An 18,083-nucleotide genomic window follows, 5' to 3' on the forward strand; every position below is an offset into this window, starting at 1 on the left:
GATAAATTTTATTTTCAATTACAATATATTTTATAATAAAAAATTTCATTAAAATTTATTTTCAAATAAGCACGCTCATACTTAAGTTAAATAAGATACATTATTTATACGAAATTAAAGATTGAAAATTAAAGTACTTATATATAATTAATATTATAATTAATATTAGGGAATTAATTATGTCATTAACAATAGGAAATCAATTATTTATTGAATTTGTTAAACACGTTAGGTTAATATTATATAATAATAATAATATAGAGAAGGGTACATTTGTAATTAAGGATTTATTTTGCGATGATTTGGAGTCTTGAAATTCTTCCTCATCTTTCCCAGAATGAATGGTCTTGTGATAGTTGTTCTTGTTCACAGGACATAAGTGGCCGCAATATGGATCAATTAAATTTATAAAAGAAATAGTAGTTTGATAGAATATATTAGTTAAACAATATTTATTTAGTAAATATTTTGTAATATGATCTGTTAACTTAATTGTAGCTAGATAGCTTAATTCTAGGCTAAGTATAAGCTTGTACGCTGGTATATATAACAGCTTTGTGATCATAATCAATCAAGGAATTATTTTCTAATATGATATCCGATTAGGGTTGTTCCTGTCATCTCCTTCTTCTGCAGCCAGCCCTGTATTCCTTCATCTTCTTCCTTCTTTTCTCTCTTTCTTCTTGTCAATCATCATGGCCGATGCACCTAAATTCCATCCGGCTTTGGCAATTACCAATGTGAAATCTCTTATCTCTATTACACTGGATATGGAATCCGGACAATACCACTCGTGGGCTGCATTATTTAAGGTCCAGGCTAGAGTACATGGGGTTCTTGAACACATTATATCGCCGACGGAGGCCAAAGAGAAGGAAGCTTATGAGCAAGCCAAGGCGGCAGACCTATCTCTTTGGAAACGACTCGACGCTGTTGTTCTTCAGTGGATTTATGCTACCATTTCTCCTGATATACTCAACTCCATTCTCATTGATGATGACTCGGCAGAACATATATGGGAAAGCGTCACCGATCTATTCCATGATAATAAGCACTCGAGAGCCATGTATCTCAATACTGAGTTCACCACCACAAGGCTTGATGATTTCTCTACAACTAGTGCGTATTGCAACCGTCTTAAAAGTCTAGCCGACCAATTAGCCAATGTTGGGGCTCCCATCAATGATCATGCTCTGGTCTTGAAGCTGCTTCAAGGTCTGAATGAATCATATAAAGACTTTGTTATGGTTATACAAAATAAGAAGAATCTTCCTTCTTTTGCCACAGTACGTTCCAAGCTTGCATTGGCGGAAAAGAATCTGCAGGAACGTGCTAAACATGAAGCTGATTCAACTACTTTCATTGCCCAGGATCAGCCGGCCAATGATCGCACTCAAGCTCCGCCCAATCGTGAATCTTCTCAGGGTATTAATTCTCGTAATTATGCTAACAATAATTACCGTGGAAATAATAACAGGAAGCATAACAAATCTGGTAGCCGGAACAACGGCAAAGGCAACCGTGGCCACAGCTCTGGTGGGTAGAACACGGGTAGTTACCGTGGACAGCAACACCACCAACAATGGAAGCCTCAATCTTGGCTTCCATAGGCACCATGGGCATGTCCTCATTACCCTTATCCATCTTCTACCAATTGGGCCAGACCTACTCTGCCACCTAGGCCACAATAACAGCAACCTGGAATTCTTAGCCCACAGCCTCGACATTCAGCCTACCATGCTGCTACACCAAGCCCAACTGATATTGAGGCAGCCATGTATACTCTCGGGATCACTCCGCTAGATGCAAATTGGTACATGAACATCGTGGCCACCTCCCACATGACTCCCAACCAGGGTAATCTCTCGTCTTATTTTAATTTAAGCCAAAATCGTGGTATTATTGTTGGTAATGGTCATTCAATTCCAATTCTTGGGTACGGTCACACAAAATTATCATCCCCTAACCCCTCATTGACCTTGAATAATGTCATTCATGCTTCTCAACTTGTGAAAAATTTAGTATCGGTTCGCAAATTTATAGCTGATAACTCATTTTTTGTAGAATTTGATCCTTTTGGTTTTTCTGTGAAGGATCTTCAGACAGGGATGCGCCTAATGAGGTGTGAGAGTCGGGGATACCTATATCCAATCACCACAAATAAAGTCAACTCACCATCTACTTTTGCTGCTCTAGCACCTTCTTTATGGAATGCTCGTTTGGGACACCCAGGCGCATCTGCTTTTGATTCTCTACGACATAATAATTTCATTAAGTGTACTAGACCTCGGAATAATCATATTTGTCCTTCTTGTCCTCTTGGAAAACATGTAAAATTGCCATTTGTATCTTCTAGTTCTCGCACTTTTATGCCTTTTGACATTATTCATAGTGATCTTTGGACTACTCCGGTTTTGAGCTCTATGGGCCATCGTTATTATATGTTGTTATTGGATGATTTCTCTAATTTTTTGTGGACATTTCCTTTATCGACAAAATCTCAAGTGTTTTCAATGTTTTCGTCATTTAGAGCCCTCATCTGCACTCAATTTGAACGGGAAGTTAAGAACATTCAATGTGATAATGGGAGGGAATTTGATAATAGACGCATCTGGGAGTTTTGTCAAACTAATGGGATTTCTTTTCGCCTGTCTTGTCCACATACGTTGTCACAAAATGGGAAAGCTGAAAGAAAAATTCGATCCATTAACAACATAATCCGAACCCTTCTAGCTCATCCTTCCCTACCTCCCTCATTTTGGCATCATGCTTTACAACTGGCAACATATCTTCTAAATATTCTTCCAAGTAAGAAGTTGGGTTATCAAACTCCACTTCAGTTTTTATATCAAAAAGATCCGTCTTATTCTCATTTACGGGTCTTTGGGTGTTTATGTTATCCACTCTTTCCCTCTACTACCATAAATAAGCTTTAACCCCGTTCTACTCCATGTGTATTTTTGGGATACCCTACTAATCATCGTGGGTATAAATGTTATGATTTATCATCTAATAAAATCATCATTATTCGTCATGTACTCTTTGATGAGACTCAATTTCCCTTTTCCAAGTTGCATACTCCTCAAAGTCATACATATGATTTTCTGGATGACGGTGTGTCACCGTATGTGATTCAACAATTGGCGTCTCAATCCGTCCAACCTGTGTCAACAGACTCCATCAGGTAGTCCACTATGGATCAGTCCCCACCTACTTCTTCCTCTGGGGTAACCACTCATTGTCCTAATGCAATGAACCCACAACTAAATTCCCAACCCATTCCACAGCAGCCCAATCCATCTACTACACTTAGGCCGGTTACACGTAGTCAACGGGGGATCTATAAACCAAAACGTCAATTTAATCTGCACACTACAGTTTCTAAATCTCCTCTACCCCGTAACCCTGCATCTGCCCTTCGTGACTTGAATTGGAAAATGGCTATGGATGATGAATATAATGCTCTTATTCAAAATAAAACATGAGAGTTGGTGCCCCGTCCACCTAATGTTAATGTGATTCGATCTATGTGGATTTTTAGCCATAAAGAGAATTTTGATGGTTCTTTTGAGAGGTATAAAGCCCGCCTTGTAGGTGATGGTGCCGGTCAACAGGTTGGCGTGGATTGTGGAGAGACTTTTAGTCCAGTGATTAAACCGTCAACCATTCGCACTGTTCTTAGTCTCGCTCTTTCGAGATCATGGTCCATTCATCAACTTGATGTGATAAACGCCTTCTTACATGGAGAACTTAAGGAGACTGTGTATATGCATCAGCTTATGGGCTTCAAAGACCCGGATCGTCCTTCACATGTTTGTTTATTGAAGAAATCTATTTATGGGCTCAGGCAATCCCCTCGAGATTGGTACCAGCGGTTTGCTGATTATTTATCCACTATTGGGTTCTCTCGTAGCACATCGAATCATTCTCTATTCATTTCTCATCACGGGAATGCTATGGCTTACGTTCTGGTGTATGTGGACGATATAATTTTGACAGCTTCTTCCGATGAGCTTCGTCAGTCTATCATCTCACTTCTTAGCTCGGAGTTTGCTATGAAAGACTTGGGGCCCTTGAATTACTTTTTGGGCATTGCGGTCACACGCCATGCAGGTGGGTTGTTTTTATCACAACACAAATATGCTGCTGAGATAATTGAACGAGCGGGCATGTCCTCATGTAAGCCATCACCCACTCCAGTTGACACTAAACCCAAGCTCAGTGCTCATTCTAGCACCTCGTATGAGGACCCAACCCATTATCGGAGTCTTGTCGGGGCTCTTCAGTACCACACATTCACGAGACCCGACATTACATATGCCGTGCAACAAGTGTATTTATTTATGCATGACCCCCGGGAGGAGCATATGCCTGCACTCAAACGTGTTATCCGCTACATTCAGGGTACACTTGATCATGGCTTACATCTCTATCCATCTACGACATTCACTCTCATTTCTTATACTGATGCAGATTGGGGTGGGTGTCCGGATACTAGACGGTCCACTTCGGGTTATTGTGTGTTTCTTAGTGATAACTTGGTATCATGGTCAGCCAAACGACAACCGACTTTATCCCGATCGAGTGCAGAGGCTGAATATCGAGGAGTTGCAAATGTGGTTTCTGAGTCCTGTTGGTTACGCAATCTTCTTTTGGAACTTCAGTGTCCGATTCAGAAAGCCACGTTGGTCTATTGTGATAATGTCAGTGCGATTTATTTATCTAGAAATCCTGTTCAACATCAACGCACTAAACATATTGAGATGGATATTCACTTTGTTGAGAAAAAAGTTGCTAAGGGACAAGTTAGGGTTCTACATGTTCCGTCACGATACCAGATCGCTGATATATTTACAAAGGGTCTTCCTTTAGTTTTATTTGAAGATTTTCGAGACAGTCTAAGCGTACGCCAACCTCCCGTTTCGACTGCGGGGGTGTGATAGAATATATTAGTCAAACAATATTTATTTAGTAAATATTTTGTAATATGTTCTGTTAACTTAATTGTAGCTAGATAGCTTAATTCTAGGCTAAGTATAAGCTTGTATGCTGGTATATATAACAGCTTTGTGATCATAATCAATCAAGGAATTATTTTCCAATATAGTCGATTAAACTAATAAAAGTAGCAGGCGAATTTAATAATAATTAGTTTAATATTTTATTACGTAGTGAGGGTAATTAAGTAATTTTACCAAGTATTGACCGACTGACTACCAAATTTTTAATGTTTCGTGTATTATAATATAGTATAGATTTAATTGTACCAGATGCACGGACTGATTATAACATTTGTAATTTTATTATTTTATTAATATATATTAATAAATTATAAAATTAATATTTTTATGTTATTGAGATTATTAAAGTTAAAATATTTACTTATTTTTTTTGTATGTATCATATTATTGAAGGATTCAAAATTTTGATAGTTAAAGTCTTAAAATGTCCTCCTACTTTGCTTCGCTGGCGGGTACATAGCCTGTAGGAAAGTGGAGTTTTAGATGATATGGTATTGTTTTTTTAAGTATTATTTTTCTAATTTTTTAATGATTTATTAGTTATATTTTGAAAAGTGTTAGCATACTTTTGAGGAAGATGTTCATCAACTGACCAAATGAAACCATATTTCTCTTATAATAGTATTACTAGCCTATGCACATATTATTTTTTAACACTCGAATAATTTTAATAGTATATTTTATCTTAAAATTATTAATATATTAATATAAATTTTCAATAGTTGAAAAATAAATTGAAGAATATAATAAGTTATAACAATATATATTTTATGATAGTTTGAGTTTTGACTGATAATTAATAATATAATATATATTATGTTAGTCACGGGACTCAAACCTTGAAACTGTAGAAATCATTAAAAATAAAGAATATAAAAGTTTAAATATAATACGTTGTTGACGGGATTCGAACCTTGAACCCTGAACCTATGAGTGCAGTTTAAATATTAATATATTATTATTATTATATCCAACGGTTCTCATCTATATATTTTTAGATCTGACGGTTATTTTTACCGTACCAAACAACTGTACCGAACAACCGACTAACTACCAAATAGAGGGTGTTTTGCTTATAATAGTATAGTATAGATACGCTACAGAGTATTCCGACTCAATGTATGCCTCTCTCAGCAAAAACAATTTTCGTTCATCTTGGAGACTAAAAATATATATAATTAATTAAAAAAATGCCATATAGACAAGCTATACATCCATTAGTCCTCCCAAATTTCTGCACGCTTGCACGTCGTTGTCACAGGACTCACTACTAAAAACCTACTCAATTGGCCATTTATATCATTAACATATTTGCATCGCAAAATTAATAAATAAATTTGAAAAAAATAAGATTAAATAATATATATTAAAATTAATATCATAAATTCCAAAAACTTATTTATTTTATTTCATAATTTACCTTTTATAATAAAAAGTAAATATAATAATAAAAATAATAATAATATGATAATAAATATTAAAATTACCATCCATCGCATAGGTTATATGCTATTTTAAGCGTAATAGGCTATTTTAAGCATAATAAATTATGATTGGTTGTTTGGTTAATACCTTCATAAAAAATAGTTAACAAGGATTTCAAAAACATTATTAACATTAAAAATAATAAAAAATATTTATCTTTGACTCTTCTAAAATTAATTCAAATTATATTTCTCTCCGTGTCGGACATAATCAATTAATTCTTAATAGTTAATACACATTAGATGAACACAAATACTATATTTAAAAATTAAATTAAATATACATGAAATTAAAAAAAACACAAAATTTGCATTCTCTTATGGTCTTACATAGCCCACATGAAATAGGATTCCTTATGTTGAAATAGAATTCTTTATGTTTAAGAAACACCGATAACTAAAAAATGGATGTTTTCGAAGTAAATAAAAATTTGAATTTATAAAATAAATAGAATTCTTTTTCTGTTAGGTGCTTAGGGGGATCTGAGACTGTGTGATGGAGAGCTACCCCATTTATTGATTAGGATTTCAGACTTTATCAGTATCTAAATTTAATTATTTATTTAGAGATTTTAACATTTATATTATTGATTTAGACAGCTTGGAGATTTAATATTATTTTGAAAATTTTAGACTGCTTAATTATTGTTTAGAAATATAGTAGTGCTCTGTTTGCAGGTTTATGAATTATAGCTAACATCTCCTTCTAATTTTTTTAGATGGGGTGTTACATTATTGTTATTGAATCCGGTTATTAGACAATGTAGATATATACCTAAACATCAATCTACATGTAGACTCGAGGTTTTTGAATTTGGTTTTGTCCCTGAAAGTAATGATTATGTCATTGTAAAAGTTGGATCTCCTGAATTTGACATCGAGGTCTACAAGATGAGCACGGATTCTTGGAAAACTATTAATTGCAACTTGTTTGATGGATCTCAGTTAATTCCAACTGTATTTCGGGTTCAAAGTCCCGTCTTTGTGAATGGATCTTTTCATTGGGCAGTCAAAAGAAAACCAAACTCAACCAACAATGCTACCTCTAACTATATTGTGTACTATAGACTTAAAGACGAGGAGGTGGGATTGATGAAGGTGTTTGATAATGATAGTGCCATTCTTGATGTAGTGGTGGATGAATGGAGATTTTCCACTCGATATAAACTTTCTGTGATAGATGAAAAATTAGCCATGATATTTTGGAATGGGGAACAAGGTAATATATCTGAAATATGGATAATGAATGATTATGGTGTTGGTAATAAGTGGTCTCGATGGTTTCAGATTAGTGAAACTTTCAGTGATTATATATTTCCCTTGGGTTATTGGACAAAAGGACTCGTGTTAATTGACGAGACATTTACTTTTAGAAATTCTCTTCAAAACAGAGAAGCCTTCTTTTATGACCTAGCTCCTTGAAGAGAATCCCGTTCATGGGAACGACTTGGAGCTTTTTGTGAGGTACGCATTTTATGATAATTTTTATTATATTACTTGTAATATATATCATTTTAAGTTTACACTACTAAAACTATAAAATTAAGTTAAAAGTTTGGTGCCATGTTCTCTTTTAGCTAGATGTTCAAAATTATAAAACCAAATAGAACAAATGATAGTACCTCCGATTATATATTTTACTATAAACACAAAGATGAGGAAGTAGGAGTTATGAAATTTGATAATGATAATGCTATTTTTGATGCAGTGGTGGATGATGATGACATAAACTGAGGTGAATGGATACTTTTATTGAGATGAAGATTAGCTATGATACGTAGGCGAGGCGAGCGAGGTAATTATTCAAAGTGCGGGTGATGAATAACTACAATATTTAAATTCCGGGACATGACGATTACAAATTGTTGAACTCTTCCATGATACATACTTCCCTCGGGTGAAGTTTTTTGCTTGGACATCTAATTTGAGGTGGGGATTTGATTAGGGGGAGGTGGTTCTCTTAAATTTTATTGAAACTACGTCATTGAAAAAAATCCCGATGATGTAGTGGGTAGATTATAATTGTGGAAACTAAGATTCATGTAAGATTGATAGTTCATGTAAGATGTTATTTTTTTGTTTGTTTATTATTAAAGGGATCAATTTTTGTATTTTTAACTAATTGGACCATGTCCTATCACATAAATTTTATTGAATTGAATTCATCAGAAATGCTATATGTCTTGTTCTAGTAATGTTTTAATTGTTTGTTGGATGAACATGTTCTAGAACTTCTAGTGGAGTTTTCTAGTGGAGTTTGTATGAGATAGATAGTGAGTAGTGACTGACTGACTGCAATAATTTTTGTTTGTTGGAAAGCTCATGGATAGTGATTATTTTATGGTTTAATAACCAAGTATTGTATTGTTCATTTGATTATTTTCGCTTGGTGTTGCGGTTGAATCATGTAAGGTTGTTTCTGTTCTGTTCTTCGAATAATTTTCTTGAATATCAAACTTGCATTTTTCTTTATAAATATACCGAAAACTTTAAATCTTAAATTTTCATCTATTCTACTTATTGTTCCGTTCCCGTTGCTGTTGCTGCAATTCTCTCTCAAGTTGAGTCACCGGAGTTTGTGATGCCACCCCCTAGATTTTGCATATACGGTTTTTTTGCTTGATAGAAAAATAAGCTCCGGAAGAAGTTTCCCATAAGAAAGATGCTGTTTTTTTTTGCCAAATTTAAAGCAGATTTCATTAACTCGAAAAAGACTCAATCAGGACAACCCCCAACTGATCATGTAACCAGGTTGAAAAATAAATAGAGCTAAATAATTAGTCATTTTGTTTCCGGATTGTTTAACAAATTGAATACAAATATTGTGAAAATTAAAAATGAAGGTAATGGTTTCTCGGGCAATTCAGCAAGTATCTCTTCTGAAAACAGTAGTTTCACAATTAACCCTCACGTTAATTTCATTGATAATGCAATGTTCAGAGGACTCAGTTGCAACAATTGAGCTTAGAGGCCTCATGTTATGAACAAATATTTTTTGTGAGAGGTGAGCACATCTGATTTTCACCACCGTTCCAAGCGCACCCCAGCTATCTACCTGTCGGACACCAACTATAAGCCTGCCGAAAGTGTTGTTGATACGAGATATTCAGATCTCCAAACACACTGTCCAATTTATTTTCAACACAACCACCACATTGCACAAAACGAGATACATCGCATAAAGCGAGACAATCAAACACACAAATAATAACTTAAACAAAACAATACGAAAAAAACCCAAAATTCATCTGAAAATGTCATCAATGAACATAAATATGTGTATAAACGGGCTTTTAAGGTTCAGTGGAAAGTGGAAACTCTGAATTCAATTAGGTAAGCATTTTTTTCTCATTAATTTATTTCTATTACATGATAAACAATCTGTACAATTAATATGTGAAGGTTGGCTGCTGTTTTAGTATACAATTAGATGTATATAATTGAATTATCAACCTTTTTTTCGATTAATCTAGCTCTGCGAGGAATAAGGGTCTTGTTGCAGATCTGATTGAACAAACCTTTCTGCTCTAGGTCTCTCATTTAATTGCTTTCTGTGAATATAATTATAAACTATTAGTTTTTGCTTGTGCATGAACTCTGGATTTTGTTGGACATCACATAAATCTCATTCTGCCCCTTGCCTTACAGTAATTTAATAAACCAAACAAATAGGCGCATATGTTGATGTGCATATGTTTATTTTGGACAAGGGTGAAGGTGTAGAAAAAACGTAATACATAAAATGATGCATAATTTGATGTTTTAGTTGCTTAAGAATGTTCTTACTGTTTGTAGCAAGACCGTCAAGAATGTTCCGATTAAGAAAGACCTGGTTGTTTGTAGTAAGACCACTAAAAAGTTTAACAAGGGAAGTGGTTTGTATAGCTTACCTAGGCGTCGTTTAGTCGGAGACATTTAGGTATGAGTTTCGTTCATTTCAAACCCTAAAAATTTTATTTCTCCAAACTCATGAGGAATCAACTTTAGTTCTAGTATTTCAACTCTATTTAAGCAACCAAATGTAAATGCTTAATACCAAATAAAGTAATGAACCAAAAAATTATTAAAATAATAAGTAAAACAATATTTTAAATTAATGACTTAAAAATAATTTAAATCAAACATATTCATTCTATCACTCGACCAAACACCTGATATCATAAATGATACCTCAGCTCCATACCACTTTAACTCGATTCCTGATTCCACCCCATAGCACTACTCGAACCAAATGCCCCCTTAATACTTTTGGATATTGTTCCCACTCCTTGTATCCTTATATACATCTATATAAAATTCCGTGAACAACTGTACCTTTAAATGAACCAGTATTGCTAGTGGGTACGTGTATTACAGCTTAGCTCTTTGGTGATTATCCTTTGGTTGGACGTTTTCCACTCATCCACATAACCATATTGAGTTCTTTATACTTTTTGGATGTTGTAATGTTTTGAACTTGAAACCATGTGTTTATGAAATTGTGTGTGTGATCTTATTGTGTGCTGTGTTAGAGTTTGTGTTTGTTAAATATGTTGACCTCTGAGCTTATTGTATATATGTTGTGTTTGAGTCCTATAATGTGTATGTGCGCACAACACTTTTTGATAGGGACCTTAGTGATTGACCTAGTTATAGAGATAAAATCCGGGGATTGTTGTTTACTAATTTATACAAAGTTTGTTCGACATTGGGGGCTAATATAGGAGAAATGGATATTATTGTTGTGTTTTGGGATAATTTGCCTTTAGGTAATTATGGATTATGTAAAGGATTTAATCCATGGTTTCTTTGAATTATAAATCAGTGGAGTGATTGATGTGATGTAGGAGAAATTGTGCATGATAGTTGCAAGAGATTGATTTATATAGATAGGCGGCAGTAGTGCCATGGAAAAATTTATAAGGAGGCTAAGGAGCCAAAGACTTCTAGTTAGGCTAAACAATGGTTCTGGGAAGATCCTCTTGGTTTTTACTTTCTCTATATTCTCGTAGTGATTCTTGTGGTAGTTGCGACTTGTTACTGTTCTGAAAGTACTTAATGTTTTGAGGTAATCTTTAGTAACAAGTCACCTGTTGTTACCGGACCTTCTGGGCTTGTTACTCCAGATTGTTCTGGGTTTCAGGTCCGACTTCTTTGGCATTTATTATTGATCAAAGTTTATAGAAACTATGATTGGCTTATTAATCTTTGGTTTTCTTTCGGCAAATTCTCCGATGCCTCACATGGTGTATGGCATCAAGTTCCTGAGATCCTTGGAGCATCCACAGCGCGGACCCAATTCATGTATTGGGCTGCGTGAAATGGTTTCCAAATGAAAAAAGAGACTCTCAACCGTTGGAGCAAACTCAAATAAAGTGGGCAGTCCCAGTTTGGAGGTCCCGTCCCACTTTAGTATTTTATTTACTTAAATGTTAAAGTTTGACAAAGCAACGTTGTAATTTTATGTTATCAAAGTCTACACAATTTAAGTTTAGTATAATGAAAATATTGAGAACCGTGAAATGGGTCGCATGACTGCAACGTTTTGGCCAGTTTGTTTTCTAATCCCACTTTTCCTTAGGTGGAATGTGGGTGGGGTCTAAAAAAAAATACCCTAGCGCTGTGGATCCTCTTACCCTTTCATGCGTGGAGTCCTGACTCCAGGTAGTTATTTTAAGTTTCAGTGGCATCTTTTGTCTATTGTGCTTTATTGGGTATAAAAGAAAAACCAAGATGTATAGTAACTTTTGTCACCTAAAAGAAGAATCGTCCCACACATCTAAAGTATTAGTAGGCATACTTCTGGTTCGTAGTAATCGAAATACGTAAATATGATCGCCAAAAGTTATCCCTCTACAGCTAAAATTGTTGTCCAGTTGTTTTGGTTACAGATTTTTATATAGCTTCAATCACCACACCAGTATCCGGTATAAATTAATACTCTTTGTTCATCTGAAAATTATGATTGTTAAACTATTTGGGAATGAAGTTTGTATTGTGTCAAATCTTGTTAACATAGGCAATACTAATTGATAATACAAGTAAAATATATGGTGAAATTTTTGTCATTAAATTTCCGAGTCTTGTCAGGAGCCCTCACTTGGTCACTTGTACAAATATTGGTGATATCTGGTTGGGCCAGGTAGGATATGATTAAGCATGTACACATATTTTAGCACGTATTACATAGAATCGTACTCTTTTCCGCTGGTTCCCCTTTCCATCATCACGCCTCTGCAATCTCTAACTTTCTCGGCAAAGCTCACTTTACACAATCAAACACTGCCCCTGCCGACCGCTTGCGTATTACATAGAACCGTGCGCTTTTCCACTGTTTCCCTTTCCCTTCATCACGCCTCTGCAACATTCAATTACTTTACATATAAAATCGAGGTTCATGTCCCCTACAAAGTTGGAATAGTTTAGTGAGTAGGTGTAAATTCTCATCATAGCTTTTAATCTCGGTTAACTTACTTCAGTTTTGTGCATTCTTGTGATGATTGCAGTGTTATTCGAATTGCAAGGTGTTGTATCAGATTTTAAAGCAAAGTTCATGAAGGAACGGAAGATGAGGTAGTCTTAGTTTCGATAAATGGGTTTCGAACAATGTTTTTATTCTTTAACCCAGTTTTAGAGCCTTCATATTGATAATTTATTGGATTTTCTGTTGCTGCAGTGCATTGAAAATGCTACATGTTTTGTGTGTTCTGATTGTAATGTACCTGGTTTTTCATTGCAGCCGGTGGGTTTAGGAAAGATCGCAAAGCTTATAAATGCAGGGAAGATGGACTCTTCAGAACTAATTACAATGAAAACACTCAAGGTAATTGCTATTTCTTATATAATTTTGTAGCTCCAGTTTTATACTTGTGGTACTTTGGTTGACAGTTGGATAGTAGATGCCATGATATTGTAGGAAGCAGGGTACAATAGGAAAGCAAATACGTGATGGGACGAGGTGCGGAGCATATACAGTGGCCCATCCATCTCGAGGTGATCGATAACTTTTTTGCAATTTTCTCTCTTGTTTCTTTTAGAATTGATAGTAAATATCTGTGTCATATTCCTGAGTACAGTTATTGCTCCTGATCTCCTGAATACAACTTAGGTCTATGCAGAAGAGTCCAAAAAAACGGAGAGCAAACTAGGAGGTTGAAATTAGTAGGAGTAAAGTTATTTGTGGCCATTTTTTACTTTAAAGTACTCCTGGATGTCATTTCCATCAGATAATATATTATTAACAAAATTCCTAGGAGTTTGATTATTTGATTCTACTGGCCTTCTCAACATAATCTTGCTATTAAGTATATCTTCACATGAGAGAATCGATCGCGTGACTGCTATGGTTATGCAGTACCAGAAGAGAAGGAGATAGATTGGATCAATGCATACACACGCCTCAATTATCAAATAATTCCCTGTTTTAATCCCAATTTTTTTTATTCTATGTCTATATCTATGTAGTGTGTGCGTATATATAATTGCAATGATATTGTACAATTAGTGATTAGTTTTTAATATCAAAGTAATCGACTGATGGTTATATATCAATTTAATCATCAAATTTATCGGGATATCATTTGAATCACTAAATTCGTAAGAAATATCAAATAAATATCTCAAAATATGTGTTCAAAAATTAAAAGTTATTTTATGAAATTCTAAACATTTTTCTTAAATTTTATTACAACCAAATGAAAAGTTATGAATTCATAGTATTTTAGATGATTTTGTGAGATTTTTAAAAATTTATATACTAATTATTTTTATTTAAATAAAAGAAATGACTACAAAATTAAAAATAAATAGTAGATAATTTTTAAAAAATCTTACTATATTATATAAAATACTAGAATTCATATATTTTCATTTGGTTGTAATATGATTTCAGAAAAATATATAGAACTACATAAAATAATTTTTAATTCTCGGACACATATTTCGAATTATATGTTTGATATTTATTATAATTTTAGTGATTCAAATGATACCCCATTAAATTTGATGATTAAACTGATATACGGCCTTCAGTTTTACAGTTAAGTGACCACTTTGATATTTAACCCGTTTTTGTAATACAAACAATACAATTTCACTTGTTTTTATCTCAATCTTTAATGGAAGTAGTACAGTAGTTTCATAGCTTGGATTTTTCAATTATAACATGTCAATGCAATACTATATTCAATTAATTTCCGCAATGCATATCAGTGCTATATTGTAGTCTTTGATCAATTGTTCGTCATCTCAATAATTTACATGATCTCCTGACTTCTTTATGATCTCCCTTTGCAAATCTCCGTTGCCTTTATTTATGCAATCTATCTCGGTGTTCTTTCTACTATCTCTCAGTTACGGTTTATTAATTGTGAAATCACAAGACAACCCTCACTGTCTAGCTTAATTAGTTAAGAAAATGCACAAATTTTTTTTTGATTATATACTCTGCATTTTACTCTTTATTTTTTTCCACTTTTTTTATAAGTTATTTGATATTTCCGTACCAACTGACATTATTAAATCTTCATCAAGGATAATGCAATCAATGATGTCGATGGAAAGCGTGTGATGCTAAAAGGGAGCCAATGACTTATCTTGAAATTATAAGTTTGTTTGTATGTCCTAAAATGGTACTATGAACTCACAACCTTTTGGGGATCAATTTTAGCATGAAGCATAGCCCTAATTGCATGCCTAAGGGGGATCCCAGATATCTGACAAATTTTGTTATTTAAAGACAAGGGGAATTGGTATTTACCCTCATGAATTTTATATTCTCTAGGACTAGACATATAAGCCATGCAGCTGATTGTATCCTTCCCAATATTTTTAACAAGCTTCATGATTTTTAGGCAGAGGTCATCATCACTCCATGTAAGTGCATTTTCATGTCTTGAAGTAATTCTAACCATGCATATCTCCTAATTCCTATTTACAACATATATATGCAAATGAGATGTATGTATGTATAAGTGCATGAATTCAACATATATATGCATTATCTTCAAGCAAAGTCAGAATTGCCCTACATCTGTCAATGTCAAGTGTGGAATTGAAGCTCTCCACAAAATTGCTTGTGTTGGAGTCATTTAATACATTTGGATCAAACTTATACTTACTCCAAGTTGCAGCATCCCTAGCTGAGCAAACCATTCCATCACCCTCTCACCTCCTTCAAGTGTAAGTCTCTTCATGACTTTCCTAAATGTGAACTGAGATGTGGCATTGTAAACCTTCCAAAACAAGATATACATTAAGGGTCCAGAAAACTGAGATGTTGTTGATAATCCTTTCCTTCTGGCTGTGGTCTTTGGTATTTTTTTAGCAAACAAGGACTGCTCATGAAGTGTCAAATTTTGGGCCTTTACTGCCAAAACATGGAAAAATTTAGGGTTTCTTCTACGCTTAAGTGCTTGAAAAGTTGTTATGGGAGATATAGGTGGTGGTGGTAGATTGGTTTGAAATGGTTTAAGTTTGGATTTAGGTACTTTTTTGGGTTTATTTTCCTTGCTGGTTTTTTTTTTGTTTTGGATGGGGTAGGTTCATCATCAGGCACTGAGGTATCTTCAAGATCATCAAGGGATGGAAGATCATCAAGATGACCCGAATCACCCACATTGGTCATATTTCCAGCCCTTTTTCTATAGTTCAACACTAACTTATAAGGGATTAGGTTTCATCATGGTTCCAACCCAAACTACAATCAACTTATCGGGGATTCTTTCATACATTAGGAGCAAATCTTTATCAGTTTTCAGTTTTCGATGGTCCATTTTCCACACATAAGTATTTTCCACACATAAGTAAAGACTGGAAAATGATAATTCAACTTCATTCCTAATCTTTTTGCTTCATCCTCATGATACTCAATGACAATATCAAGTAAATTAGATCTCTCTACATCTACATTAATATCCACCAACTTAAGATTTCTCTAATTAAATCTCAAAACCCTAGTATCGTCACCCATTCTGCAAATCAAACACACACTCACTATATGAATATGCATATGAACAAACACAAATGAACATACATACGGACAAGTAACATACTAATCATGCACAATTATATGCTTACATACACATACATACGATTATGTATATGCATACGCTTCAAAAAATCATGGACTGATGATACTATTCTTTGTACACATTCATACAATTGAATCGAAAACATACCTGCAACTTCAGTTAGATGGAATGATTGTGATGGTACTAAACGATCCTCTTTGTCCCTCTTTCTCCTCTTTCCACCCGAACCATAGCTCAGCCTCTAATTGAACCCGTATATTTAGAAGACCCTATCTATCGTTTCATTTTTCTTTTGTTTAGTTTTTGATTTTAATATAATTATGGTTTTAAGATTAAAAAGTAGAATAAAAATAATAAAATATATGGACTAAACGTTTTACTAACGTTTCCACTAACGGGATGGTGTAATTAGCTTAATCGGTTAATTTGAGGGTGTCGTCCGTAAGATCAAAACACGAAATGATACCATATAGAAAAGCCAATTATACAAGGGCACCAATGAGAATTTCCCTAATTTAAAACTTATTTTAGAGGAAATTTAAATTAATATATAATTCATCTATTCAAAATACAACCAAATTATATTGAGTTCCTCTACTATATGCCTATATGTATTTAAAAACCAAGTCTATTTTTTTTGTGCTCTTTTTAATGGTTTATATATTTTAAAACACTATGTAATTGTTTTAATTTTAAACATATCTAATGACCGAATCTATCTATACTATTATATTAAAGACGGAACGTTAAAAGTTTATTTGTTGATCTGTGGTCACTTAATCCAGAACCGTCAAATCAAACTAATGAAAATCGTTACATATAATCTTAAAAATTATTATATAAGAACTATAAGATTCGAATCCTATTATATATTAAAATTATAATTTTAATTTATAATGTAAAAAATTACCGTGGTGTAAAATTATTATATTAGGGGTCAGCAGTATATTAAAATTATATTTTACAATATATAATTATAAAAATAACCGTGCATCGCATGGGTTATATACTAGTAATTATATTATTATAGAACTTGTGTTGGTTTGTTTTAAAACATATTTTAACCTCGTTTGTGTTTGTCATTTCTCAAACTAGTAGAGGGCTTTTCATTAGGTTTTCTTCTGTAAAAGGACCTAATCTCTTTATTTTCTTACGTTTTCGTTGATTTTCTTTCAATAAAATCCAATATTTCAAGAAATCCAAATTTTTGGGGTTTTGTGTATCTTTCCAAGTTTATTTTGTCTCCCATTTTGGGGTGTTTTGTTATATTTTGGTTAGTTATTTTTGAATTTATTCGGTGTTGAATCTGTTTATAATAAATTTATTGATATTTCTGATATCTGTAATGGCCGCATCGAATCGAGCACGGTGGTGGTCATTACAAGAGCTCCCCTTTTACAACCAAAAAATGTTCACCTTTTAGGGGTTTACACTTTCAGTATGTCTACAACGTGTGCCGCTCCTTCAGTCTCAATTTAAGTAATTGGGGTTTCTAAAAACCGGGTAGAAATGTTTTTTTATGTGATAAAATCAATTGTAATGTTGCTGCTTTAATGGATGTTAGTGCA

General features: G+C 33.8%; 1 protein-coding gene and 2 long non-coding RNA genes across 7 annotated transcripts; all 3 read left to right on the forward strand.

Annotated features, from left to right (window-relative positions):
- The first annotated feature begins 622 nt into the window (after positions 1 to 622).
- LOC141670436 (uncharacterized) lies at positions 623 to 2,400 on the forward strand. Its single transcript, XM_074476276.1, has 2 exons — positions 623 to 1,857; positions 2,094 to 2,400. The coding sequence occupies exon 1, from the start codon at positions 696 to 698 to the stop codon at positions 1,542 to 1,544; it is 849 nt and encodes a 282-aa protein (XP_074332377.1). The 5' UTR covers positions 623 to 695; the 3' UTR covers positions 1,545 to 1,857; positions 2,094 to 2,400.
- A 4,564-nt stretch (positions 2,401 to 6,964) lies between these two features.
- Positions 6,965 to 8,684, forward strand: LOC141670566 (uncharacterized). Its single transcript, XR_012554630.1, has 2 exons — positions 6,965 to 7,969; positions 8,214 to 8,684. It is a non-coding gene; the product is annotated as an uncharacterized LOC141670566 (long non-coding RNA).
- A 1,058-nt stretch (positions 8,685 to 9,742) lies between these two features.
- LOC141672475 (uncharacterized) lies at positions 9,743 to 15,711 on the forward strand. Of its 5 annotated transcripts, none has more exons than XR_012555540.1 (5): positions 9,743 to 9,838; positions 12,991 to 13,057; positions 13,224 to 13,307; positions 13,401 to 13,477; positions 15,017 to 15,711. It is a non-coding gene; the product is annotated as an uncharacterized LOC141672475 (long non-coding RNA). The 5 variants fall into 5 exon arrangements; XR_012555541.1 differs by lacking the exon at positions 15,017 to 15,711 and adding an exon at positions 13,561 to 13,950; XR_012555539.1 differs by lacking the exon at positions 15,017 to 15,711 and adding an exon at positions 13,593 to 13,950.
- The last annotated feature ends 2,372 nt before the right edge of the window (positions 15,712 to 18,083 follow it).

This window comes from Apium graveolens, chromosome 7, assembly GCF_009905375.1.
Source record: "Apium graveolens cultivar Ventura chromosome 7, ASM990537v1, whole genome shotgun sequence".
Lineage (NCBI taxonomy): Eukaryota > Viridiplantae > Streptophyta > Magnoliopsida > Apiales > Apiaceae > Apium > Apium graveolens.

Coding starts and splice junctions, on each gene's coding strand:
- LOC141670436 (XM_074476276.1), top strand. CDS start 696: ATGGCCGATGCACCTAAATTCCATCCGGCTTTGGCAATTACCAATGTG.